This window comes from Hemiscyllium ocellatum (assembly GCF_020745735.1).
Source record: "Hemiscyllium ocellatum isolate sHemOce1 chromosome 27 unlocalized genomic scaffold, sHemOce1.pat.X.cur. SUPER_27_unloc_1, whole genome shotgun sequence".
NCBI lineage: Eukaryota > Metazoa > Chordata > Chondrichthyes > Orectolobiformes > Hemiscylliidae > Hemiscyllium > Hemiscyllium ocellatum.
The window spans coordinates 2,996,020-3,021,204 of record NW_026867476.1 but is presented as its reverse complement, the minus strand read 5'-3'; the positions used below and the strand labels follow the sequence as shown (position 1 = coordinate 3,021,204).

Genomic DNA, 25,185 nt, shown 5'->3' with positions numbered 1-25,185 from the left:
CCAGTTTCCTCATTTCCCCTCCCCCTACCTTGTCTCAGTCGGTTCCCTCAACTCAGCACCGCCCTCCTAACCTGCAATCCTCTTCCTGACCTCCCCGCCCCCACCCCACTCCGGCCTATCACCCTCACCTTGACCTCCTTCCACCTATCCCACCTCCATCGCCCCTCCCCCTAGTCCCTCCTCCCTACCTTTTATCTTAGCCTGCTTGGCTCTCTCTCTCTTATTCCTGATGAAGGGCTTATGCTCGAAACGTCGAATTCTCTATTCCTGAGATGCTGCCTGGCCTGCTGTGCTTTGACCAGCAACACATTTGCAGCTGTGATCTCCAGCATCTGCAGACCTCATTTTTTTACTCCTGGGTAAACAAACCCAGCCTATCCAGCCCCTCCTCATAACTGAGACTTTCCATCGCAGGCAACAGCCTGGTGAATCTCCTCTGCGCCCTCTCCAGTTCAATCTTGTCCTTCTGACAGTGTGGCAACCAGAGCTCTGCACGTCAATGTTTTAGAGTAAAAGAGTCCTACAACATGGAGACAGGCCCTTTGGCCTAGCTGATCTCTGTTGACTAAAATATCATCTGCGCTAAGCCCATTTCCCTGGACTTGGCCCATATCCTTCTAAACCTTTGTGTTTGTCCAAATGCCTTTTAAATGTTGTTAATGTACCTGCTTCAACCACTTCCACTGGCAGCTCATTCCATATACATACCACCCTCTGTATAAAGAAAAAATAAGTTGTCCCAGGTTCCCTTTTTATTCTTTCCCCTCTCACTCCTTAAACTGATGCCCTCTAGTCCTAGACTCCTGAGAAAAAGACTGAGTGCATTCACCCTATTATGCCCCTCTTGATTTTATACACTTTTATAAGGTCCCCTCCTCTCCTGTGACAAAACTTTCTTGTTCCTGTATTCCAAGCCCTGGTTAATGAAGAAAAGCATCCCCTCTGCCTTCCTCACCCCACTGTTTTACCTGTACTTCAAGTTCGGGGATCTCTGGACTTGGACACCAAGGTCCCTTTGTTCCTCAGCACTCTGTAGGGACCAACTATTTATTGCGTATTTCCTTCCCTTATTAAATTTCCCAGAATGCCTTGAGATTAAATTCCATCACTCTGCCCTTTTTAACCAGCTGGTCGATACCAGACTGTAGACCATCCTCGTCACTATTCAACACCACCACCTTTCCAGCAGTTACTCCTGAACAGAGGGTGGCAGCACTGTCTCCAGTTGAGGAGTGGGAATGGGATGGGGAGGAAACTTTGCAAGCTCCCTCTCCTTTATTTTTTTTCCCCCAGTCAATGCAGTTTGAGTTTGTTAAAATAAGGAAAGAAACACAGGGTTTAATTTTAACTTCACACTCACTGAAACTTCGTTCTCCCTCCAATGTCTTGAGAATAAAACACTTTTTAACCACCCGCCCCCACAAATGGGAAATACAGGGAGTTGTGGGACTGGTACCTGTTGCTATTTTGTGACCTATCCCAAGTGGAATTTATCCTCTGCACAAGCTTGGGTGAACAGCCTGTTTTTGTGCTTTGTGGGAGATCAGGCTAGCGGCTTCTAAATCCTTGTGTTAAGCCATAAAGTAAATTGTAGATCAGCAAACATAATTCAACAGTAGTACTAGCAGCCGTGATGATCCTGTTGGGTCAACAGAGAGAGGGGGAGGATGTCACATCTCAAGAGCAGACAGAACAGTTGTCATGCTTATTCATTAGTTGAATTGGTTCAGATGAGACCAGATGCTGCTTTTAATGGATCATAATTAAACACTACAAAGGAACACCTTAAATTCCAGGAATGTTGAAAGGATAAATCAAACAGTAAACTTGAAGAGACAGGTTCTTCCGTTTCTACCCTTGGATGACCCAAATGAGAGATTTTTAATGATAGCCGCATAATGATCTTCCTGCTGGATATTTTTTTAGGGCAAACAGTTTCTGGTGGGAGGAATCCTGTATGCTGACCCTCTGCACCCCAGTCTTTCTCTTCCTCCCCACCCACTATACCCCAGTCTTTCTCTACTCCCTACTCTGTCTCCCTATCCATTTTGTCTCTTTACAGACCTCCCACCGCATCCTTACTCGTCCCTCAAGCTCTCTTTGATCACTGTATCAAGCCCTTCTAAGGAGAGAAAGAGAGAGAGAGAGAATGGATGGTCACGATTCTACCTGGGAAAGTTTGTGGGGATGGGGTGGGTGAGATATCGTTGATCTTTAAACCTGAGAATAGCTAAAATGATCTGTTCAGAAACATCGTTAAAGTTCAATTTTTTAAAGTAAGCTGCAGACATCTTTCTGAAACTTGCAATTAAATGTGCTCGGGGCAGGCTGTGAGGGGTGAATGGCCTATTCCTAATCTTGTGAAATTAGTTTTGAATATGTAGAAATAGTCATAGAGTTGTAGAGCATTGAAGCAAACCCTTCAGTCCACACTAACCTAATATCCTAAGTTAATCTGGTGCCCCATTTGCCAGCATTATGGCCCATATCTTTTTTTCAACCTTTCCTCTTCATGAACCCAGTAAAAAGTGAGGTCTGCAGATGCTGGAGATCAGAGCTGAAAATGTGTTGCTGGTTAAAGCACAGCAGGTCAGGCAGCATCCAAGGAACAGGAAATTCGATGTTTTGGGCCAGAGCCCTTCATCAGGAATGATTATTCATGAACCCATCCAGATTCCTTTTAAATGTTGTAATGGTAGCAGTCTACAACACTTATTTTCGCAGTTCGTTCAACACACTCACCACCGTCTGCGTGAAAAAGTTATCCTCAGATCCCTTTTAAATCTTTCTCCTCTCACCCTAAACCTATGTCTTCTGTTTGTGAGTCCCCTACCCTGGGGAAAAGATATACCAAAGTTGAGCAGCCGGACTAAATGCAAAAGGCATAAAATGTCGAGCCACAGCGTGGAGGAAAAATTATGGCTCCGGCCTTTTGGATTCTCATTAGCATTTGGACACTGAGAATATGTCAGTAAACACAAGCATCGCCACAGAATACTGCGCATGCTTTTCGGTGTCAGCAAGAACAGCGCATGTTCGCCGGTGTCAGCAAACGAGTACGCATGCTCTTCGCTGTCCGCTGGAACGGCCCGCGACCGTCTTTCGATGAACCAATGGAAATCCCTGGAGGACCGGAAGGAGTCCTGCGAATCACAGCCATCCTATTGTCTAAATGCGGAAGTTGGACCATGAGGTTCTGAAGCTGCTGCTGCTGCTGTTGTTCCCCTGTCTCTCTGAATGAAGGTTGAGCTTCACCCCAGACTGCAACTTCCTTCCTCTGTCCAACATCTGTGAGTACAGCACTTACTTTTCTCAGCCTCCCATCTTCCCTTTTTTTAAACGTTCTGCTGTTCAATTTTTGATTTGCCGCGAGAAAGGGAGTGAATCCAGGGAGGGAGGGAGGGAGGGAGGGAGGGAGGGAGACTCTGGAAAAGTTGGTCCAGGGCTGTGTCTCAATTGGCGAGCACATGGCAAATGCAGTAACCACTATAATGTGAACTTATAGCCATTGCTATGGGGGGGAAAAAAAGCAGAAGGGAGGTGCATTGTTTAAATGGTGACCTGCTGAGACGTGGGGGATGTGAGGACTGCAGATGTTGTTGGAGATCAGAGTTGAAAAGTAGGGGCTGGGAAAAAAAAACAGTTGGTCAGGTAACATTCAAGGAGCAGGGAAGGTGATTTTTCGGGCACGAGCCCTTCATCAGGAATGATGTGTGGATGTACAAAGGGGCCTTCTGAACCAGTCAATGCAAGTTGTCAGACAGGTTCAGCAAGCAATGAGCAAGGCAAGTGGTATATCACCAATAGGAATTGCGTTCAGAAGTGGACATGTCTTCCTGCAGTTTGGGGGTCATTGAATATTTTAAAGACTGAGTTCATCTGATTTTTGAACAACCAAGAAATGGATTGTTATGGGGGAAGGCAGGACAAGTACAGAACAGTTACAGAGTCAAACAGCACAGAAACAGATCCTTCAGTCCACTATGTTCTCAAACTAAACTAGTCCCACCTGCCTGTGTTTGACCCATATCCCTCCGAAACTTTTTCTGTTCATGTACTTATTAGATTAGATTCCCTACAGTGTGGAAACAGGCCCTGTAGCCCAACAAGTCCACACCGATCCTCCGAAGAGGAGCCCACCCCACTCTGACTAAAGCACCTGACACGTGGGCAATTTAGCATGGCCAATTCACCTGACCTGCACATCTTTGGACTGTGGGAGGAAACCAGAGCACCCGGAGGAAACCCGCGCAGACTTGGGAAGAATGTGCAAACTCCACACAGATAGATGCCCGAGGGTGGAATCGAACCTGGGACCCTGGTGCTGTGAGGCAACAGTGCTAACCACTGAGCCACCGTGTCGTCCTTATCCAAATGTCTTTTAAATGCTGTAAATGTACCTGCATCCACCACTTCCTCTGGATATTCATTCCACCACACAAACCACTCTGTGTAAAAGAAAAACAAATTGTGTGCCTCATCTTTCCCCTCTCTCCTTCAAAATTTGCTCTCTAATCTCAAAACCCCCACTCTAGGGAAAGGATGCCCCCTGTTCACCTCATCATCTCTACCCCTTATGATTTTATAATCCGGTGTAAGGTCACCTCTCAACCTCCTAAACTCCAGTGAAAAAAGTCCTACTCTATCCACCTCAATGTAGGAATTCCTGAAGAAGGGCTTATGCCCAAAACGTCGATTCTCCTGCTCCTTGGATGCTGCCTGACCTGCTGCGCTTTTCCAGCAACACATTTTCAGCTCTGATCTCAGAGTCCTCACTTTCTCCTCAATGTAGGTATAATCATATCCAGTTATGATCTGTTCAATGCTGGTGCAGGCTCGAAAGACCAAACGGGAGAAAATGGGATGCCATTCTGGCAGTCAGTCTAGACGGTGAAGGGCTCTGGCCTGAAACATCAATTCTCCTGCTCCTTAGATGCAGCCTGACCAGTTGCACTTTTCCAGCAACACACACTCAACAAAAGACCAATATCTGGATTGCTCCCAGTGCTACGAGCTAGTGAGGGCAGGAATAGGAAGATAGAGCAGATGAATGCATGGCTGAGGAGCTGGTGTATGGGAGAAGGATTCACATTTTTGGATCAGTGGAATCTCTTTTTGGGGTAGAAGTGACCTGTACAAGAAGGACGGATTGCACCTGAATTGGAAGGGCACTAATATGCTGGCAGGGAAATTTGCTAGAACTGCTTGGAGGGATTTAAGCTAGTAAGGTTGGTTGGAGGGGGGGGGCCGTCCCAGGGAGATAGCGGGGAAGGAAAGCGATCTGAGACGGGTACAGCTGAGAACAGAAGTGAGTCAAACAGTCAGGGCAGGTAGGGACAAGGTAGGACTAATAAATTAAACTGCATTTATTTCAATGCAAGAGGCCTAACAGGGAAGGCAGATTAACTCAGGGCATGGTTAGGAACATGGGACTGGGATATCATAGTAATTACAGAAACATGCCTCAGGGATGGGCAGGACTGGCAGCTTAATCTTCCCAGGATACAAATGCTACAGGAAGGAGAGAAAGGGAGGCAAGAGAGGAGGGGTAGTGACATTTTTGATAAGGGATAGCATTACAGCTGTGCTGAGGGAGGATATTCCCAGAAATACATCCAGGGAAGTTATTTGGGTGGAACTGAGAAATAAGAAAGAGATGATCACATTATTGGGATTGTATTATAGACCCCCCCCCCCCCCAATAGTCAGAGGGAAATTGAGAAATAAACTTGTAAAGGGATCTCAGTTATCTGTAAGAATAATAGGGTGGTTATGGTAGGGGATTTTAACTTTCCAACCATCGACTGGGATTGCCATAGTATTCAAGGTTTAGATGGAGAGGAATTTATTAAGTGCATACAAGACAATTTTCTGATTCAGTATGTGGATGTACCAACTAGAGAAGGTGCCAAACCTGACCTCCGACCGTAATTCTATTCGTTTTAAAATAGTGATGGAAAAGCATAGACCAGATCTAAAAGTTGAAATTCTAAACTGGAGAAAGGCCAATCTTGATGGTATTAGGCAAGAACTTTTGAAAGTTGATTGGGGGCAGATGTTCGCAGGTAAAGGGAAGGCTGGAAAATGGGAAGCCTTCAGAAATGAGATAACAAGAATCCAGAGAAGGTATATTCCTGGCAGGGTGAAAGGGAAGGCTGGTAGCTATAGGAAATGCTGGATGACTGAAGAAATTGAGGGTTTGGTTAAGAAAAAGGAAGCATATGTCAGGTATAGACAGGATAGATCGAGTGAATCCTTAGAGTATAAACGAAGTAGGAGTATACTTAAGAGGGAAATCAGGAGGGCAAAAAGGGGACATGAGATAGCTTTGGCAGATAGAACTAAGGAGAATCCAAAGGGTTTTTACAAATAAATTAAGGACAAACGGGTAACTTGGGAGAGAATGGGGCCCCTCAAAGATCAGCAAGGCGCCCTTTGTGTGGAGCCACAGAAAATGGGGGAGATACTAAATGAATATTTTGCATCAGTATTTACTGTGGAAAAGGATATGGAAGATATAGACTGTCGGGAAATAGACGGTGGTATCTTGCAAAATGTCCAGATTACAGAGGAGGAAGTGCTGGATGTCTTGAAACGGTTAAAGGTGGATAAAGCCCCAGGATCTGATCAGGTGTACCCGAGAACTCTGGGAAGCTAGAGAAGTGATTGCTGGGCCTCTTGCTGAGATATTTGTATCATTGATAGTCACAGGTGAGGTGCCGGAAGACTGGAGGTTGGCTAATGTGGTGCCACTGTTTAAGAAGGGTGGGAAGGACAAACCAGGGAACTATAGACCGGTGAGCCTGAGCTCGGTGGTGGGCAAGTTGTTGGAGGGAATCCTGAGGGACAGGATGTACATGTATTTGGAAAGGCAAGGACTGATTCGGGATAGTCAACATGGCTTTGTGCGTGGGAAATCATGTCTCACAAACTTGATTGAGTTTTTTGAAGAAGTAACAAAGAGGATTGATGAGGGCAGGGCAGTAGATGTGATCTATCTGGACTTCAGTAAGGTGTTCGACAAGGTTCCCCACTGGAGACTGATTAGCAAGGCTAGATCTCATGGAGTACAGGGAGAACTAGCCATTTGGATACAGAACTGGCTCAAAGGTAGAAGACAGAGGATGGTAGTGGAGGGCTGTTTTTCAGACTGGAGGCCTGTGACCAGTGGAGTGCCACAATGATCGGTGCTGGGTCCACTACTTTTTGTCATTTACATTAATGATTTGGCTGTGAGCATAAGAGTACAGTTAGTAAGTTTGCAGATGACACCAAAATTGGAGGTGTAGTGGACAGTGAGGAGGGTTAGCTCAAATTACAACAGGATCTGGATCAGATGGGCCAATGGGCTGAGAAGTGGCAGATGGAATTTAATTCTGATAAATGCGAAGGCAAATCTTAGCAGGACTTAAACACTTAATGGTGAGGTCCTAAGGATTGTTGCTGAACAAAGAGACCTTGGAGTGCAGGTTCATAGCTCCTTGAAAGTGGAGTCACAGGTAGATAGGGTAGTGAAGAAGGCGTTTGGTATGCTTTCCTTTATCGGTCAGAGTATTGAGTACAGGAGTTGGGAGGGTCATGTTGCAGCTGTACAGGACATTGGTTAGGCCACTGTTGGAATATTGCGTGCAATTCTGGTCTCCTTCCTAACGGAAAGATGTTGTGAAACTTGAAAAGGTTCAGAAAAAATTGACAAGGATGTTGCCAGGGTTGGAGGATTTGAGCTACAGGGAGAGGCTGAACAGGCTGGGGCTGTTTTCCCTGGATCGTCAGAGGCTGAGGGGTGACCTTATAGAGGTTTACAAAATTGAGGGGCATGGATAGGATAAATAGACAGTCTTTTCCCTGGGGTCAGGGAGTCCAGAACTAGAGGGTGAGAGGTTTAGGGTGAGAGGGGAAAGATATAAAAGAGACTTAAGGGGCAACTTTTTCACGCAGAGGGTGGTACGGGTATGGAATGAGCTGCCAGAGGAAGTGGTGGAGGCTGGTACAATTGCAACATTTAAGAGGCATTTGGATGGGGATATGAATAGGAAGGGTTTGGAGGGATATGGGCCGGGTGCTGGCGGGTAGGACTATATTGGGTTGGGATATCTGGTCAGCGTGGATGGGTTGGACCGAAGGGTCTGTTTCCGTGCTGTACATCTCTATGATTCTGTGACTCCTGCTCCCAATTCTCCTACTCTTATGTTGCCAGGACAGCAAGAGACTTTAAAACACAGGAACACAAATTCGGCCATTCGGCCCATCAGGTCTTCTCCACCATTCAATCATAGCTGATAGGTTTCTCAACCCCATTCTCTCATTTTCTCCCCATAACCCTTGATCTCCTTGATACTCAGTGACCTGGCCCCCACAGCCTTTTCTGGAAGTGAATTCAATAGATTCACCACTCTGGCCGAAGAAGTTTCTCCTTAACTCCATTCTAAAAGGTCTTCCCTATAGTCGAAGGCTGTGCCCTCGGGTCCTGCTCTCTCCTACAAATGGAAACCATTTCCAATCCACTCTGTCCAAGGCCATATTCTGTTTGTTTCACTTAGATCCCCCCTGAGTGTGGGCCTGTTAATCAGCATGTACCAGCAGGTACAGCAGGGATTAGGTTCAGCGAAGTGAGAATGGAGGGAGAGTGTGTGGGATGGAGATTCTCAGCTTTTAGGGAATAAGAGAGGAAAAGAAGTTTTGTATAAATTAGTATTGATCGGATGGGCTGATGGGCGGGGGTGTGGCAGATGGAGTTTAATTCAGATAAATATGAGGTGTTGCCTTTTGGTGAGGCAACTCAGGACTTACACAGTTATGAGGAGTATTGCTGCACAAAGAGACCTTGTACTGAAGGTTCATTGTTCCTTTGAAAGTGGTAGATAGGATAGTGAAGGCGGCGTTTGGTATGCTTTCCTTTATTGGTCAGTGCACTGAGTAAAGGAGTGGGCAGCTCATGTTGTGGCAGCACAGGGCATTGGTTCGGCCAGGTTTGGAAGACTGCATTGTGTTCTGGTCTCCCTGCAAAAGGAAAGATGTTGTGAAACTTTTAATAGAACATAGAAAGATACAGCACAGTACAGGCCCTTCGGCCCTCGATGTTGCGCCGACCGAATCCTACCTAACCTACACTAGCCCAATAACCTCCATATGCTTATCCAATGCCCGCTTAAATGACCATAAAGAGGGAGAGTTCACCACTGCTACTGGCAGGGCATTCCATGAACTCACAACCCGCTGAGTAAAGAATCTACCCCTAACATCTGTCCTATACGTACCACCCCTTAATTTAAAGCTGTGTCCCCTAGTAACACCTGACTCCATTAGTGGTAAAAGGTTCTCACTGTCAACCCTATCTAAACCCCTAATCATCTTATACACCTCTATCAAATCTCCCCTAAACCTTCTCTTCTCCAATGAGAACAGCCCCAAGTGCCTCAGCCTTTCCTCATAGGATTTTCCTACCATTCCAGGCAACATCCTGGTAAACCTCCTCTGCACTCGTTCCAATGCCTCCACATCCTTCCTATAGTATGGCGACCAAAACTGCACACAATACTCCAGATGAGGCCGCACCAGAGTCTTATACAGTTGCAACATGACCTCAGGACTCCAGAACTCAATTCCTCTACCAATAAAGCCCAGTACACCATATGCCTTCCTCACAGCACTATTTACCTGGGTGGCAACTTTCAGAGATCTGTGTACATGGACACCAAGATCCCTCTGCTCATCCACACTACCAAGTATCCGACCATTAGCCCAGTAATCCATCTTCTTGTTACTCTTACCAAAGTGAATGACTTCACACTTAGCTACATTGAATTCCATTTGCCACATTTCAGCCCAGCTCTGCAACTTATCTATATCCCGCTGTAACCTACCACTTCCTTCCTCACTATCCACAAAAGGGTTCAGAAAAGATCGACAGGGCTGTTGCCAGAGTTGGACGGTTTGAGCTGCAAGGACAGGCTGAATAGGCTGGGTGTGTTTTCCCTGGAGAGTCAGAGGCTGAGGGGTGACCTTCGAGAAGTTCATAAGGGGCTTGGATAAGGTGAATAGCCAAGAGCTTTTCCCCAGGGTAGGGGAGTCCAAAACTAGAGGGTATGGTTTGAGGTGAGAGGGGAAAGACTTGAAAGGGACCTGAAGGCCAGCTTTTTCACACAGAGGGTGGTGCGATCTGCCAGAGGAAGTGGTGGAGGCTGGTACAATTACAACATTTAAAAGGCATTTGGATGGGGACATAAATAGGAAGGTTGAAAGGGATATGGGCTAAATGCTGGCAAATGGGACTAAATTAATTTGGGATATGTGGTCGGCATGGACGAGTTGGTTTGAAGGGTCTGTTTCCATGCTGTACGACTCCATTTGTCTTTGGTGAAAGCAGCAGTGTGGTTGTGAAGACTGGACTTTCAGAGCAGCTTTCAAAGATGTTTTGTCCTGACTGGGAGCAGAAGTAGTTCCGATGAAATCTTTCATTTGTGAGACAGCAACTGAGTGAGTGAGTACATCCGGGCTTTTGGTGGAAAGTGGGAATTCATTGCGCTGTGGGGATGAAGTGCTCGAAGATTTATCAGCAGGAAGTAGTGTGCTGAGCGAGGAGCTCAGTGAAGGGGTAGGTGAGTTTTTCTTTTAAGTTGCTCATTTCTTTCAGTCTCCAACATTGTATTTCCAATGCTGTGCATCAGAAAGAGCGGTGAATCTTAGGATTTTCAGTACTGCAGGTATTGCATACTTCCATCAGCATTGTAAAGGTTCCTGGCAGCAGTGGGAGGTGTGGGCTGTGTTCACTAGAAACGATTAAGCAGTTAGATAACACACATACGAGAGGGGCAGGGTGAGACTTGTCTTTTGATTTACAGAAGGTGGGAGGTTCTGGGTGCTGTGATCTGGGGCAAACACAACTGTGGTAGATCATAGAAGACCAGTAGTGTGGATGTGAGCATTCGGCCCATCAGGTCCACAGTGACCCTTCCAAATCTCTTCTCTCTCTCCTCCTCCTCCCCCCCCCCCCCCTCACCCCCCAACACTCAGGTTATTTCTGCTGGTGGGTGAGATTAGGCCTCAAGATTAGGAGGAGTAGATTTTGGACAGAGAACTGCAAAACTATAACCTTGCATTTTCCGTGGCTAACCCACCTAACCTGCACATCCCTGGACACTGTGGGCTATTTAGCATGGCCCATCCATATTAAGGCTGGTGAGCAGTGTAGTGATGTGGAAAATGAACACCCGAGAATGATAAAAAGGGACAGTGTAAATGTAAATGTCCCAGCAATCAAAACTGGATTCGAAAGATCACAAACGTTGAAAGGGAAGACTGTGTGCCTGAATGTGTGCTGTATTGTAACAAAAGTGAATGAATAGTCTGCACACATTGAAGAGAGTAATTACAGAGACATGGCTTCAGGATGACAAGGATTGGATCCTGAATATCGAGGGGGTGTGTGCCATTCAGGTTGAATGGGAAGCTGGGTAAAGGTAGAGGATTGGCATTGCTAATCGACACACTGATAACATGGTCCTGATTTCTCTGTCCCCTGTTGATCTCCCTGTTCCCACAGAGTAAGATGCCGGTCTGTTCTCAGCTCTGCTGGATTCCCACTGAAGGTCTGATTTCCACCCCCCCCCCCCCCCCCACCCCCCAACACCTTTTACACCTCGTGGAACAATAAAACATTCAGTTGATCAAGACCCAACCCACAATCTCCGAGTCTGTCAACCATCCAGACAGTGAGTGAGTCATAGTGGGGAGCAAAGAAGAAAATTGAAACAAAATTAGGAATTAAACACAAAGACAAACATTTATGTTCTTTCATTCGGCTGGAAACCGGAAATAGAGGTCTCCCAGGTTTCTTATGGTGCACTACTTGAGGAATTCTCTCTCCTTTACATCTGTCCAGCTATGATTTATAACAATAGTTACACCAACAGAAATAAAGCATCTGTTATCAAATAGACAGAGATATACAACACAGAAATGGAGTTTTCGATCAAACAGATCCACGCTGATCAGATGTAAACCTGGTTCCATTTGGCCCATATCCCTCCAAACCCTTCCTATTCACATACCCATCCAGATGGCTTTTAAATGTAATTGTACCAGCCTTCACCACTTCCTCTGGCAGCTCATTCCATATGCGCACCACACTGTGTGAAATTGTTGCCCCTTAGGTCCCTTTTAAATGAACATTAGATTAGATTATTTTTAATGAACGTTAGATTACTTACAGTGTGGAAACAGGCCCTTCGGCCCAACAAGTCCACACTGACCCGCCGAAGCGCAACCCACCCATACCCCTATACCTAACACTACGGGCAATTTAACATGGCCAATTCACCTAACCTGCACATCTTTGGACTGTGGGAGGAAACCGGAGCACCCGGAGGAAACCCACGCAGACACGGGGAGAATGTGCAAAATCTTTCCCATCTCGCCCAAAACCTATGCCCTCTAGTATCGGACACCATCACAGAGGCGCTGATGCAATGCTGGGTACATCGGGATCCAAACGCTCGAATGTTATAGTTACTCTATAGTCAGAGGACAGACGGACATTTCTGTGGCCAGCAGTGAGAAATCCGATTTGGTGCGTTGTCTCCATGGTTCCAGGATTAAGAATGTCTGAGAGAGGGTGCAGAATGTTCTCAAAGGGGAACCAATGACATAGGAAGGGAAAAGGATGAGATTCTGAAGGGAGAATATAGAAAAATAAGCAGGAATTTAAAAAGGAGGTCCTCGAGGGTGGTAATATCCGGATTATTCCCAGTGCTACGAGCTAGTGAGGATAGGAATAGGAGGATAAGGCAGATGAATGTGTGGCTGAGGAGCTGGTGTATGGGATCCACATTTTTGGAATCCTCTGGGGCCGAAGTGACCTGTACAAGAAGGATGGATTGCACCTGAATTGGAAAGAGACTAATATATCGGCTGGGAGATTTGTCAGAGCTGCAAAGGAGGATTTCAACCAGGAAGGTGGGGGAGGTGGGACCCAGGGAGATGGTGAGGAAAGAGATCAAACTGAGACTGGTACAGCTGAGAACAGAAGCGAGTCCAACAGTCAGGGCAGGTAGGGACAAAGCAGAGAACAAGGTAGGACTGATGAATTAAACTGCATTTATTTCAATGCAAGAGGCCTGACAGGGAAGGCAGATGAACTCAGGGCATGGTTAGGAACATGGGACTGGGATATCGTAGCAAATACAGAAACATGGCTCAGGAATGGGCAGGACTGGCAGCTTAATGTTCCAGGAGACAAATGCTACAGAATGACAGAAAGAGAGGAGGGGGAGAGGTGTTTTTGATGAGGGATAACATTATAGCTGTACTTAGGATGTTCCTGGAAATATATCCAGGGAGGTTATTTGGGTGTAACTGAAATAAGATAGGGATGATCACCTTATTGGGATTGTATTATAGACTCCCTAATAGTCAGCGGGAAATTGAGAAAGGAGGTTTCAGTGGGCGGCACGGTGGCTCAGTGGTTAGCACCGCTGTCTCACAGCGGCAGAGACCTGGGTTCAGTTCTCGCCTCAGGCAACTGTCTGTGTGGAGTTTGCACATTCGCCCCGTGTCTGCGTGGGTTTCCTCCGGGTGCTCCGGATGTGCAGTCCAAAGATGTGCAGGTTAGGTGAATTGGCCATGCTAAATTGCCCGTAGTGTTAGGTGAAGGGGTTAATGTAGGGGAATGGGTCTGGGTGGGTTGCCGTACGGAGGATCGGTGTGGACTTGCTGGGCCGAAGGGCCTGTTTCCACACTGTAAGTAATCTAGTCTAATCTAATCTTATCTGTAAGAATAATAGGGTGGTTATGGTAGGGGATTTTAACTTTCCAAACACTGACTGGGACTGCCGTAGTGTTAAAGGTTTAGATGGAGAGGAATGTCTATGTACACAAGAACATTTTCTGATTCAGCGTGTAGGTGTATCTACTGAGAAAGTACAGAACTTGATCTACCCTTGGGAAATAATGCAGGTCAGGTGTCAGTGGGGGAGCACTTTGGGGCCAGCGACCATAATTCTATCAGCTTTAAAATAGTGATGGAAAAGGATAGACCAGATCTAACAGTTGAAGTTCTAAATCGGAGAAAGGCAAATTTTGACGGTATTAGGCAAGAACTTTCAAAAGCTGATTGGGAAAGGGACAGCTGGAAAATGGGAAGCCTTCATAATGAGATAACGAGAATCCAGAGAAAGTATATTCCTGTCCGGGTGAAAGGAAAGGCTGGTAGGTTTAGATTAGATTAGATTACTTAGTGTGGAAACAGGCCCTTCGGCCCAACGAGTCCACACCGACCCGCCGAAGCGCAACCCACCCATACCCCTACATATACCCCTTACCTAACACTACGGGCAATTTAGCATAGCCAATTCACCTGACCCGCACATCTTTGGACTGTGGGAGGAAACCGGAGCACCCGGAGGAAACCCACGCAGACACGGGGAGAACGTGCAAACTCCACACAGTCAGTCGCCTGAGTCGGGAATTGAACCCAGGTCCCTGGCGCTGTGAGGCAGCAGTGCTAACCACTGTGCCACCGTGCCGCCCTTAAAGGTATAGGGGAATGCTGGATGACTAAAGAAATTGATGGTTTGGTTAAGGATAAAAAGGAAGCATGTGTCAGGATAGATCGAGTGAATCCATAGCGTATTGAGGCAGTAGGAGTATACTTAAGGGAAATCAGGAGGGCAAAAAGGAGACATGAGATAGCTTTAGCAAATAGGGTTAAGGAGAATCCAAAGGGCTTTTCTCAATACACTAAGGACAAAAGGGTAAGTAGGGAGAGAATAGGACCCCTCAAAGATCAGTTTGGACGGCCTTTGAGTGGTGCTGCAGGGGATGGAGATCCTAAACGAGTATTTTGCATCAGTGTTTACTGTGAAGAAGGAATCGAAGACATAGAGTGTAGAGAAATAGATGGTGTCATCTTGAAAAATGTCTTTACTACTGAGGAAATGTGCTGGATGTCTTGAAACATGTAATGGTGGATAAATCCTCAGGACCTGATCAGATATATCTGAGAACTCTGGGAAGCTAGAGAAGTGATTGCTGGGCCCTTTGCTGAAATATTTGTATCATTGATCGCCACAGGTGAGGTGCCGGAAGGCTGGAGGTTGGCTCACGTGGTGCCAGTATTTTTTTTTTTTGCAGCAGAGAACGGCGGGTGCTGGGCGGAAGTGAAGTCAGAGCGCAAAGCCGGTCAGGAAGGTAAGTGATTGTTATTTGAGTGGGTGGGATCGTGCTGTAAGGTTGAGTGAAATAGGAGTTCAAGTGGACAGGGCCAGGGAAATGAATATTCAAGGCTACACGTGCTATCATAAGGACAGACTGACGGGCAGAGGGGGTGGGGTGGCCATGTCGGTAAGGGATGATATTCAGTCCTTTGCACGGGGGGACCTAGAATCAGGGGATGTAGAGTCAGTATGGATAGAGCTGAGAAATTCTACGGGTAAAAGGACACTCTTGGAAGTTATCTACAGGGTGTCGGATGTAAGTTGAATCAGGAGCTGAAATTGGCCTGTCGTAAAGATGTTACTACAGTTGTTATGGGGGATTTCAACGTGCAGGTAGACTGGGAGAATCAGGATGGTATTGGACCTCAAGAAAGAGACTTTGTGGAGTGCCTCCGAGGTGGATTCTTAGAGCAGCTGGTGCTGGAGCCTACCAGGGAGAAAGCAATTCTGGATCTAGTATTGTGTAACGAACCAGAATTGATCAGGGGCCTCGAAGTGAAGGAGCCATTGGGAAGTAGTGACCATAATACAATAAGGTTCAATCTGCAATTTGAGAGGGAGAGGGTATAATCGGAAGTGACAATATTTCAGTTGAATAAAGGGAACTATGGAGCTATGAGGGAGGAGCTGGCCAAAGGTCAATGGTGCAATACCTTAGCAGGGATGACCGTGGTGGAACAATGGCAGATATTTCTGGGTATAATGCAGAAGATGCAGGATCAGTTCATTCCAAAAAGGAAGAAAGATCCTAGGAGGAAGCAGGGGTGGCTGTGGCTGACGAGGGAAGTTAAGAAACATATAAAGTTAAAAGAGAAAAAGTATAACATAGCAAAGATAAGTGGGAAAACAGAGGACTGTGAAGCTTTTAAACAACAACAGAGGATTACTAAGAAGGAAATACGCAGAGAAAAAATGAGGTACGAAGATAAACTGGCCAAAAATATAAAGGAGGATAGTAAAAGCTTTTTTAGGTATGTGAAAGGCAAAAAAATTGTTAAGGCTAAAATTGGGTCCTTGAGAACAGAAACAGGGGAATATATTACAGGGAACAAAGAAATGGCAGAAGAATTGAATTGGTACTTCAGATCTGTGTTCACTGGGGAAGACACAAGCAATCTCCCTGAGGGAACAGTGGCTGAAGGACCTGAACTGAAGGGAATTTATATTTGCCGGGATTTGGTGTTGGAGAGACTGTTAGGTCTGAAGGTTGATAAGTCCCCGGGTCCTGATGGTCTACATCCCAGGGTACTGAAGGAGGTGGCTCGGGAAATCGTGGATGCTTGGTGATCATTTTCCAGAGTTCGATAGATTCGGGATCAGTTCCTACGGATTGGAGGGTGGCTAATGTTGTACCACTTTTTAAGAAAGGTGGGAGAGAGAAAGCAGGAAATTATAGACCAGGTAGTCTGACCTCGGTGGTGGGAAAGATGCTCGAGTCAATTATAAAGGATGAAATTACAACACATCTGGATAGTAGTGACAGGATAGGTCAGAGTCAGCATGGATTTATGAAGGGGAAATCATGCTTAACTAATCTGGAATTTTTTGAGGATGTAACTCTGAAGATGGACGAGGGAGATCCAGTAGATGTAGTGTACCTGGACTTCCAGAAAGCTTTTGATAAAGTCCCACATAGGAGGTTAGTGAGTAAATTTCGGGCGCATGGTGTTGGGGGCAAAGTACTGACTTGGATTGAAAGTTGGTTGGCTGACAGGAAACAAAGGGTAGTGATAAACGGCTCCATTTCGGAATGGCAGGCAGTGACCAGTGGGGTACCGCAGGGATCAGTGCTGGGACTGCAGCTTTTTACAATATATATTAATGATATAGAAGATGGTATTAATAATAACATTAGCAAATTTGCTGATGATACTAAGCTGGGTGGCAGGGTGAAATTGAGGAGGATGTTAGGAGAGAGATTACAGGGTGACCTGGACAGGTTAGGTGAGTGGTCAGATGCATGGCAGATGCAGTTTAATGTGGATAAATGTATGGTTATCCACTTTGGTAGCAAGAACAGGAAGGCAGATTACTACCTAAATGGAATCAATTTAGGTAAAGGAGCAGTACAAAGAGATCTGGGTGTTCTTGTACACCAGTCAATAAAAGTAAGCATGCACGTACAGCAGGTAGTGAAGAAGGCTAATAGCATGCTGGCCTTCATAACAAGAGGGATTGAGTATAGAAGCAAAGAGGTTCTTCAGCTGTATAGAGCCCTGGTGAGACCACACCTGGAGTATTGTGTGCAGTTCTGGTCTCCAAATTTGAGGAAAGACATTCTGGCTATTGAGGGAGTGCAGCGTAGGTTCACGAGGTCAATTTCTGGAATGGCAGGACTACCTTACACTGAAAGACTGAGAGGGGATCTGATTGAGACATATAAGATTATTAAAGAATTGGACACTCGGGAGGCAGGAAACATGTTTCCGCTGATGGGTGAGTGCCGAACCAGAGGACACAGCTTAAAAATACGGGGTAGTCCATTTAGGACAGAGATGAGGAGAAACTTTTCACCCAGAGAGTGGTGGTTGTGTGGAATGCTCTGCCCCAGAGGGCAGCGGAGGCCCAGTCTCTGGATTCATTTAAGAAAGAGTTGGATAGAGCTCTCAAGGATAGTGGAATCAAGGGTTATGGAGACAAGGCAGGAAGAGGATACTGATTAAGGATGATCAGCCATGATCACATTGAATGGTGGTGCAGGCTCGAAGGGCAGAATGGCCTACTCCTGCACCTATTGTCTATAAAGTTGGTGAGGACAAGCCATGCAACTATAGAGTGGTGAGCCTAGTGTCAGTGGTGGGCAAGTTTTTGGAGGGAATCCTGAGAAACAGGATTTATATGTATTGGGAAAGGCAAGGACTGATTGGGGAGGTCAGCATGGCTTTTTGTGTGGGAAATCATGTGTCGCGAACTTGATAGAGTTTTTTGAAGAAGTAACAGAGATTTGATGAGAGCAGAGCAGTGGGCATGATCTATATGGACTTCAGTAAGGCAGTCAACAAGCTTCCCCATGGGAGACTGGTTAGCAAGGTAAGATCTCATGGAATACAGGGAGCATTAGCCATTTGGATCCAGAACTGGCTCAAAAGTAGAAGACAGAGGGTGGTGGTGGAGGGTTGTTTTTCAGACTTGAGTCCTGTGACCAGTGGAGTGCCACAAGGTTCGCTGCTGGGTCCACTACTTTTCATCACTTGTATAAAAGATTGGATGGAAAGTGAGGTCTGCAGATGCTGGAGATCAGAGCTGAAAATGTGTTGCTGGAAAAGCGCAGCAGGTCAGGCAGCATCCAAGGAACAGGAAATTCGACGTTTCGGGCATAAGGCTTTCCTGTTCCTTGGATGCTGCCTGACCTGCTGCGCTTTTCCAGCAACACATTTTCAGTAAAAGATTGGATGTCAACATAGAAGGTATAGTTAGTAAGTTTGCAGATGACACCAAATTGTAAGTGTGGTGGACATTGAAGAAGATTATCTCCAATTACAACGGCATCTTGAGCAAATGGGCCAATGGGATGAGCAGTGGTAGATGGAGTTTAATTTAGTTAAGTGCGAGGTGCGAGATTTGTGGAAACAAATCTTAGCAGGACTTATACACTTAATGGTAAGGTTCTAGGGAGTGTTGCTGAACAAAGAGACCTTGGAATGCAGGTTCATAGCTCCTTGAAAGTGGAGTCGCAGGTAGATAGGATAGTGAAGAAGGCGTTTGGTATGCTTTCCTTTATTGGTCAGAGTATTGAGTACAGGAGTTGGGAGGTCATGTTGCGGCTGTGCAGGACATTGGTTAGGGCCACTGTTGGAATATTGCGTGCAATTCTGGTCTCCATCCTATCAGAAAGATGTTGTGAAACTTGAAAGGGTTCAGAAAATACAACAAGGATGTTGCTGGGGTTGGAGGGTTTGAGCTACAGGGAGAGGCTGAACAGGCTGGGGCTGTTTTCCCTGGAGCATCAGAAGCTGAGGGGTGACCTTATAGAGGTTTATAAAATCATGAGGGGCATGGATAAGATAAATAGGCAAGGTCTTTTCCCCCTGGGGTGGGGGAGTCCAGAACTAGAGGGGCATAGGTTTAGGGTGAGAGGGGAAAGATATATAAAAGAGACCTAAGGGGCAACTTTAACGAGAGGATGGTGTGTGTTTGGAATAAGTTGCCAAGGAAGTGGTGGAGGCTGGTAGAATTGCATTACGTAAAAGACATCTGGATAGGTGTTTGAATAGGAATGGTTTAGATGGATATGGGCCAAGTGCTTGCAAATGGGACTAGGTTAGGTTGGGAAAGCTGGTCAGTGTGGACGAATTGGACTGAAGGGTCTGTTTCCATGCTGTACATCTATGTGACTCTATATGATTTTATAAACCTCTAAGCTAACCCCTTCGCCTTCGACGCTCCATGGAAAACAGCCTCATCCTATTCAGCCTCTCCTTTTACCACACGTTCTCCAACCCTGCGACATCCTTCTCAATCTTTTTGACATCTTTCAAGTTTCACAACATCTTTCCTATCTTACAGCAGGGAGACCAGAATCGAATGCTGTATTCGAAAAGTGGGCTAACCAATGTCCTGTACAGCTGCAACATGACCTCCTGACTCCTTTATCCAATGCAGTCAATGGGCCTAATGGCCTCTTTCTGCACTGCAGGGATTTTATGATTTTATCCTGTACCCCATCAATTTTAGTCACTCTTTCTGGTGTATGGTGTATCAGGGTGGGATCACTGGTACCAGAATTGCACGCAATACTCCAAAAGTGGCCGAATCAATGTCCTGGACAGCCGCAACATGACCTCCCAACTCCAATACTCAATACTGTATAAAGCAAAGTGTACCAAACACCACTTTCACTATCCTACCTACCTGCAAGTTCACTGTCAAGGAACTGTCATAGAGTCACACAGCATGGAAACAGACCTTCGGTTCACCCAATCCATGCCAACCATAATCCCAAATTAAACGAGTCACTCCTGTCCACTCCTGACCTGTATCCCTCCAAACCTTTCCTATTCATGGACTTAAACAAATGTCTTTTAATTGTACCCACATCCTCCATTTCCTCAGGAGGTTCATTCCACACATGAACCACCCTCTGTGTAAAACTAGCATTTAAATGGCAAGGATGAGGCTGAATTGAAATGGTTCATAAAATAAAGTTTTTACCAAACCCCCCCTGCTACAGGTATGGTAGCAACTGCAACTCTAGAGTCTTAGAAGTCTGCCATAGAGGGAGGATTAAAGTGTTGGATTCACAGAGGAGGAGGATTTCTGAGTGTGGAGCTAAAATGAGACCCTGTACTTTGCTTGAACTCAAAGCCGCACTGACTTGGAAGAGGGCGAAGGGACTTTGCAAAGTGTCCTTTCCTCGCCGCGTGCCCCAGCGGCAGGACAGCGCAGGCGCAGTGCGGGCACACTGTGCGCCCCGCCCCCCCATTGTGGACGTCACAACGCGGAAGTAACTCTGAAACTGACAGGGTGAAACTCCCTCCCTCTGGGCAACATCTGGGAGCAAAGCAATGTCTCCCCCTTTGCACTCATCCTGGGAGGGAGAGAGAGATTGGGAGAGACACTGGTTACTTACAGTAACTGGAGTGAATCCAGGGAGGGAGCAGACTCTGCAAAGGTGCTCAGATGCTCTTTGTCCCACTTAAAGGATTTTCATGGTGTATTCCCACAGTTTGGCCCCTGAAAAAAGGATTGCTTCTTTCCTCATGTTCATAATTAAAGGGTAGTTTCTCATGGAACTGAACAGCATTTAAGGGATTGGCACATTGATACAAAATGTAGATGCATGTTGCTTATTTTGGTGTATATCTGATATTGTTGGCTGTTGTTAAAGCTTCATGGCTATTATTTTTCTCCTAATATAGTAATGGAGTTATATGCTGTATTTGTTGTCTTTTTTTTATTTAATAGGACAGATGTAAGTCACTCAGCAACTTTCCTGGCTTTCTATTCTCAAGTAGGCTTGGCATTTCATTATCATGTCCTTGATTCAGCTCCATTTCCAGCACCTCTGTAGACGGTTTGTTCCAGGTCATTATCACCTAAATGAAGTTTCCCTCCATACACACTGAGGGCTATGTGGCTGCATGAGGGTTTTCAGGTTTGTGTGTCCTGGATAATATGTGATCAGCAGGCATCTGGCAACCTACAGGAATTGCCACTTGTGTTATGTTAATTTAACTGTACTGACAGTGATCACTTATTTTGTGAATTTCTTTTTGCAGGAGGACATGCGGCGAGAAATCTGAAAGCAATTGATACATCGACCTCTGACAGAGCTCCTTGATTCATTGGGACCTGAATATCAGCAGCCATTCAAGTCTGCTTGAGAGATTTTGGACACTGGTGTGCCAGGAAGAATATTGAGATACCTGAGTGAGAGAGATTCAGTGCAGGAGATTGTGTCACTCTGGGTTTGACACGAGGAAAGCTGTCCCCATGCGGAAACCGTGGAAATGCGGGGACTGTGGGAAAGGGTTCCCTTCCCCCTCGGTGCTGGAAATGCATAGACGCGTTCACACCAGGGAGACGCCATTCACCTGCTCGGTGTGTGGGAAGGGCTTCAGTTGGCTGTGCAGCCTACAGACCCACCAGCGAGTTCACACCGGGGAGAGGCCGTTCGTCTGCTGCCGTTGCGGGAAAGCATTCACTCAGTTGTCCCACCTGCAGACGCACCAGCGGATTCACACCGGGGAGAAGCCGTTCTCCTGCTCTCAGTGTGGGCGGAGATTTATTGATGCATCCCACCTCCTGACACACCAGCGCACTCACACCGGGGAGAGGCCGTTCACCTGCTCCGAATGCGGGAAGTCATTTGTCGATTCTTCTGGCCTGCTGAAACACCAGCGGATCCACACCGGGGAGAGGCCGTTCACCTGCTCCGTGTGCGGGAAGGGGTTCAGTCAGCTGGGAAACCTGCAGACGCACAAGCGAGTCCACACGGGAGAGAAGCCGTTCGCGTGCCCTGTGTGTGGGAGGGAGTTCACTCAGTCGTCTACACTGCAAATCCACCAGCGGGTCCACACCGGGGAGAGGCCGTTCACCTGCACCGTGTGCAGGAAGGGATTTGTGAATTCTTCCAGCCTGCTGAAACACCAGCGGGTCCACACCGGGGAGAGGCCGTTCACCTGCCCTGAGTGCGGGAAGGGCTTCAGTCAGATTGGCAATCTGCGGAAGCACGAGCGAGTCCACACGGGAGAGAGGCCGTTCACCTGCCCCGTGTGTGGGAAGGAGTTTGCTCAGTCAGCTGCGCTGCTGACCCACAAGCGGGTCCACACGGGGGAGAGGCCGTTCTCCTGCTCTCAGTGCGGCAAGGGCTTCGTGAATTCTTCCAGCCTGAAGACCCACCAGCGGGTCCACACGGGGGAGAGGCCGTTCACCTGCCCCGAGTGCGGGAAGGCATTCCGTCACGTGGGCACCTTGCAGACGCACCAGCGGATCCACACGGGAGAGAGGCCGTTCACCTGCCCCGAGTGCGGGAAGGGGTTCGCTTGCTCGGGTAAGCTACTGATCCACAAGCGGGTCCACACGGGGGAGAGGCCGTTCACCTGCCCCGAGTGCGGGAAGGGATTCATCGATTCATCCGGCCTGCTGACCCACCGGCGGGTCCACACCGGGGAGAGGCCGTTCACCTGCCCCGAGTGTGGGAAGGGCTTCACCCACTCCTCCCACCTTCGGAAGCACCAGCGGGTCCACACCGGGGAGAGGCCATTCGCCTGCCCCGAGTGCGGGAAGAGGTTCACTGATTCTTCCAGCCTGCAGATCCATCAGCGGGTCCACACCGGAGAGCGACCATTCACCTGCTCCGTGTGTGGGAAGGGGTTCAGTCAGATGAGCAACCTGCGGACACACCAGAGGGTGCACACCAGGGAGAGGTCGTTCACCTGCCCCAAATGCGGGAAGGGATTCAGTCAGGTGGGCCATCTGCAGACGCACCAGCGGGTCCACACCGAGAGAAGCCCTTCACCTGTTCCGTGTGCAGGACGGGATTCACTCAGTCCTCTACACTGCTGACCCACCAGCGGGTCCACACCGGGGAGAGGCCGCTCACCTGCTCTGTGGGCGGGAAGGGATTCACCTGCTCCTCCCACCTGCGGAGGCACCAGTGAGTTCATGTGCCATCGCAGAGGGATTGAAGTAGGGACAGCTGAGTGCCATTTTCAACTGGACTATCAACCCAGTTCTGGGAAGTCCCGGGTTCGAACCCCGCCACAGACAGATGGCGGAATTGGAATTTGGTCAGAAATCTGGAGTCCAGAATTTAATGATTTAAAACATTTTCAGGATGAAATCCCCATTCTGATTTACTCTTCTCCTTTTAGAGAAGGGAACCACGGTTGCTGGAAAGGATTCACTCAGTCGTCCCAGCTGCTTTTTAACCCGGTCTGGCGTACACGTGACTCCAGGCCTGCATGTGACTCCAGACCCACAGCAGTGTGGTTGACTCTTGACTGCCATCCCTCTTCTCCCCAGCTAGTGAGTGGGGAGAAACACACTTGGATACAGTATGTAGGTTGAAATAGCTGAGTGAGGCAATACTTCCTCTGGGTTAAGGCTGTACCAAGGATCCAATTACAAAGGGACAACTCAGTGCTGACCAAGAATAAAGAAAGTAGGGTGAGGGTCAGTGGTTGGGGGGAGTGGGTGTGCTTTGACCTTGAGATGTTTAAAGGGGGAGAAAAAGCTACTTTTTGTCCACCTTTTTCCTGGGGAGATCCGAAGCTGTAACAAAGTTCGGTCGCAATAAAGGTTACCTGAACTTAGCCCTGGCCTCAGACTCTCATTGAAAGCTGAGAGATCCACAAGGTTTTTGTTTTAAAGCTGCTTGTTTCTTTCAGCCTCCAGCACCACGTTTCCAACGTCGTGTATCAGACAGAGCAGTGAATGAGTAACTAGTATCGTTCGAAATTGTAAATTTTTCAGGAGTGCATTGTTTCATCAGCACTGCAACATTTACTGGCAGCACTGGGAGGGGTGGGCTGTGGTCAGTCGATACAATGCGGAGGAGCCGGTGTTGGATTGGGGTGGATCAAGTTGAAAATCACGCAGCACCAATTTATGGTCCAACAGGTTTATTTGGAAGCACCATCAAGTAGCTGTAGAACAGGATCATAAGACACAGAATTTCTGCCATGCAACCGAAATGATATATTGAACAAATTTAGATTGCTGTTAATTCTTCCATCTTTTACAGTGGGTTGCAGGTTTCGTTTAATTAATATTGTAAATCGCAGAACTACTTTCAAGTCACACACTTGAAATAACTTAAGATTCTATAAAATAAAAAGATGACAGTTCAGCTCAGACAATGCATCAAGATGTGAAATTTAAGTCTGCATCCCAAACTTGAATCAGACTAGTTCTATTTCAAAAGTAGGAATTTATAAAATATTACCTGGATTGACTGCCTGCAGATTGTGTGCTTTTTGAGCCAAATTGAATGTATCTACAAATGCAAATACACCCCATAGACTTATATGTATGGTTGTGTGCATGAGAGAGATGAGTGTGTGCACATGCATGAGAAAGTGTGCGCTTCTGTGTGCGCTTGCTAGGTTTTGTGTGCGCTTGCTAGGTTTTGTGTGTGTGGAGTTTGAGTCTGGGGGTGGTGTGTGTGTATATTTGTGAGAGAGTGTATAGTGTAGCGGGGTCACCTGTAGTGTGACATGAACCCAAGGTCCCGGTTGAGGCCATCCCCATGGGTTCCGAACTTGGCTATCAGCCTCTGCTCGGCCACCAGAAACAATTAAGCAGTGACACGACAGACATTGGAGGGGGGTGGGTGCGATTTGTCTTTAGATTTGCAGAAGGTGGGAGCCTCTGGATGCTGTGATCCAGCGCAAACACATGCTGGAGGACCTTCAGATCAGAGAGATGGAGCTGGAAGTCGGACTGCAGATACATGGGGGGGGGGGGGGAAGTTAACCGGACACTTTATTCTGGAAGACGGTCATCCCCCCCTCCGGACAGAGCCTTCGGA

At 47.1% G+C, this 25,185-nt stretch overlaps 1 protein-coding gene across 5 annotated transcripts; it reads left to right on the top strand.

Moving 5' to 3' along the window:
* Positions 1-354: 354 nt before the first annotated feature.
* On the top strand, positions 355-23,968 carry LOC132807019 (gastrula zinc finger protein XlCGF57.1-like). 5 transcript variants are annotated; one of them, XM_060821314.1, is made up of 4 exons: positions 355-3,290; positions 15,070-15,186; positions 21,117-21,306; positions 21,431-23,968. In XM_060821314.1, the coding sequence occupies exon 4, from the start codon at positions 21,645-21,647 to the stop codon at positions 23,217-23,219; it is 1,575 nt and encodes a 524-aa protein (XP_060677297.1). In that variant the 5' UTR covers positions 355-3,290; positions 15,070-15,186; positions 21,117-21,306; positions 21,431-21,644; the 3' UTR covers positions 23,220-23,968. The 5 variants fall into 5 exon arrangements, with proteins under 5 accessions (XP_060677297.1, XP_060677298.1, XP_060677296.1 ...); XM_060821315.1 differs by lacking the exon at positions 21,117-21,306 and having other exon boundaries at positions 15,130-15,186; XM_060821313.1 differs by lacking the exon at positions 21,117-21,306.
* Positions 23,969-25,185: the final 1,217 nt, after the last annotated feature.